This window comes from Montipora foliosa, chromosome 3, assembly GCF_036669935.1.
Source record: "Montipora foliosa isolate CH-2021 chromosome 3, ASM3666993v2, whole genome shotgun sequence".
In the NCBI taxonomy this organism is placed as follows: Eukaryota; Metazoa; Cnidaria; class Anthozoa; order Scleractinia; family Acroporidae; genus Montipora; species Montipora foliosa.
This window is the reverse complement of record NC_090871.1, coordinates 62,648,841-62,651,340: the sequence shown is the minus strand read 5'-3', so window position 1 is coordinate 62,651,340 and position 2,500 is coordinate 62,648,841. Positions and strand designations below refer to the sequence as shown.

Genomic DNA, 2,500 nt, shown 5'->3' with positions numbered 1-2,500 from the left:
TGTTTATTTCTTTTTGTTTTCTTCTGATGTCTGTGTAGTTGAGCAAAGAAAAGCATTTTGCATAAATTTCTTATGATTATTACGCAAAAAGTAATATTATAGTGTTTAAATTAATTAAAGAAGTTATGATAAGCAGTTAAATTTAAGGTTAGGTGTAAAGAATTATTTCTTTGAGTGAGGTGTGAACTTAAAACAAGAACTGAGTAGATAATTATAATTCTTAGACTAGATACATGTATTGAGCTGTGCAGAGCAGCTGTACTGATTTGGGGCACAAGCTGTGGTTATGTTTCATAGACAAGTGAAAGCTGTGGAATTATGTTTGATTTAAACTTGAATTGTCTGAATAAACCTGTAAAATTATTTCTTAAGGTGTTAGATGACTTACTGTTGGGAATTTACAATTTCTTCTGATCAGCTTTCTTAGATTAAACTGATCTTTCTTTATTTCAGCACCTTGGGTCCACATTAAAAATTTTTTGATAAGCTTGGCCCAGAAGTTTAAAATTCAATGAGCACATTTAATTGAGTAGATAATTATCATTCTTAGACTAGATGCATGTATTGAGCAGCTGCACATGTAAATAGCCAACTGGTTTGCCTCCGGCCAGTTGGGATTCTTAACAGTTGTTCTTGTTCTGTTCCGTTGTTTCATTGTGTTTCATTGGCCCTGAAAATCCCCAATGGGGAGCGGTCAATTAAGTATGTATTCTATTGTATTGTACAGATTAAAATCTGGTAAGTCTCACTCCCAGCAGTCAATGGGTTAACCTATGATGTAGTCAAGTAAAACTGCTTTTTACACTGTCAGAAATGTTGCCAACACCCAGAGTCTTCTAATAATTAATATTAAATTAAATTAGAGGTTTTCTGATAGACGCTGTATTGCAACCCCTTGGTCGTAAAATTAGTTTGGACACTGAGGAACCCATGAACCATTCACAAAGAATCGCAGAGATGCAACTTCGTGTAACAATAGTATTCTTTAATGATGTAATGCACCCAAAGAAGGATTAAGGTAGTTGCATGGCAATAGAAAAAGGACAACTGAAAATCAAACTTCAGAGTTCATTTTTCAAATTATGACTTACACGTACAAGTAACAGTCGGTCAAATTTAATCTCACAGGGAGGGAAGGGCACTCTCATGGAGTGTGCTCTTTTGTGTGACATTGGCACCTCATGTGAGATGGAACTCAACAAAGCTAATCTAAACCAAGCTGTAACTCTTCCCTACCTGAGAGTAGGACTTGTAAATTTTACCCTGGCTAACACCAGACGATTTTACTCTCCAATTGGGTGCGCTTTAGGCGTGAATGGGTAAATTCAAGACTTTTTGGTATAAAGAAATGTTCACAATGACAAAAAAACATTTTTTTTTTGTTTTTGTGTTGAATTGAAACTTTGTTTAGTGTAATTTGAATCGTCATAGATCTAGTAAAGTTAATGATTGTTTATATCCAATTGGGAGCTTAAGCACGCGATGTTTTGAGGCATGGACGGATACCAGAAGTGATCATTTTTCATGCAAGGACAGACAACTGTGGTCTCTCAGATTTTTTAACTAATGGTCTCTAATTGTGAAAAGATACTTAGCAGTGTGAATGTAGTAGTGCCAAGACAAGTTAAAAAGGAAAACAGCTAACATCCAGTTGCCGTCTGTGACTCTGCAATGTCATTGTGTGCTTACATGTAAGCTCCGTAATATGACTGACAGTCAGTCAAGCAGAATGACAGGAACTTGAGTCAAACCTAAAATTCAATATAGTAACTGGGATTTTACAGTATGATTTTTTATGAAGACAAACGTTTTTTTTTGTTAGATCTGAATGCCAGCAGAAGTCAAATTTTCTCCATCTCTTAATGTTTCCTCAATGTATTTATCTACAAAAGGTTAATTAAGCATCATCTCTGCAGCATTATTGCACTAGTATTGCTTCTTTGTGACTGTTGTGGGTGTAATAATTGTTTGGGATGCTTGAAATTTCATGTTGCGCGGCCTCAGACGAAAGAATGAAATTTAAAGAATTTCAAACACTTGCTCTTAACTTTAAGAGGGAGGCGGAAGTGGCTGTTTGACAAAAATAGATCTGAGACATCATTTCTTTGCTGTTGAAGGAAATCGCAAGATATCTGCAAGAAAAGGAATCGTTAAAATTGGAGGGTGCAAGGCAACGTCGTATAGAACGACAACAAAAGGAAGAAGCAGAGGGCAAAATGCTGAGTGAAGCTCTTTCAAAGCTAAAAGAAAATGGAAAAAATCGTGTGAATCATTTTGAAGTGGCTGAAATTCAGACAGGTTAGTCAAACTCTTCTAATCAAGAATCAACCCAAACAACCTTCTAATAATACTTGCAAATGTTGTTATCTCGGTAATAAATAATAGTACTTAGTTATAGGTGTTTGCTGGTGTCATTGTTACCCTGTCTAGTTTATGAAATGATGTCATTCTGAGCAGGAACAAAATAATTCCCGATCAGTGTCTACCGTGAAATTACAGT

At 35.5% G+C, this 2,500-nt stretch overlaps 2 protein-coding genes and 1 pseudogene across 2 annotated transcripts in view; all 3 read left to right on the top strand.

Annotated features, from left to right (window-relative positions):
• Positions 1-2,500, top strand: part of LOC137996205 (organic cation/carnitine transporter 2-like) — a 329,899-nt pseudogene that overhangs the window by 288,184 nt on the left and 39,215 nt on the right.
• Positions 1-2,500, top strand: part of LOC137997917 (coiled-coil domain-containing protein 50-like) — a 33,834-nt gene that overhangs the window by 8,510 nt on the left and 22,824 nt on the right. The gene's annotated exons all lie outside the window — the stretch shown is intronic.
• Positions 1,147-2,500, top strand: part of LOC137994311 (uncharacterized) — a 2,492-nt gene continuing 1,138 nt past the window's right edge. Inside the window, exons 1-2 of the mRNA XM_068839894.1 lie at positions 1,147-1,242; positions 2,118-2,298. Coding sequence (XP_068695995.1) covers positions 1,147-1,242; positions 2,118-2,298 — 277 coding nt within the window. The remainder of the gene's footprint in view (positions 1,243-2,117; positions 2,299-2,500) is intronic.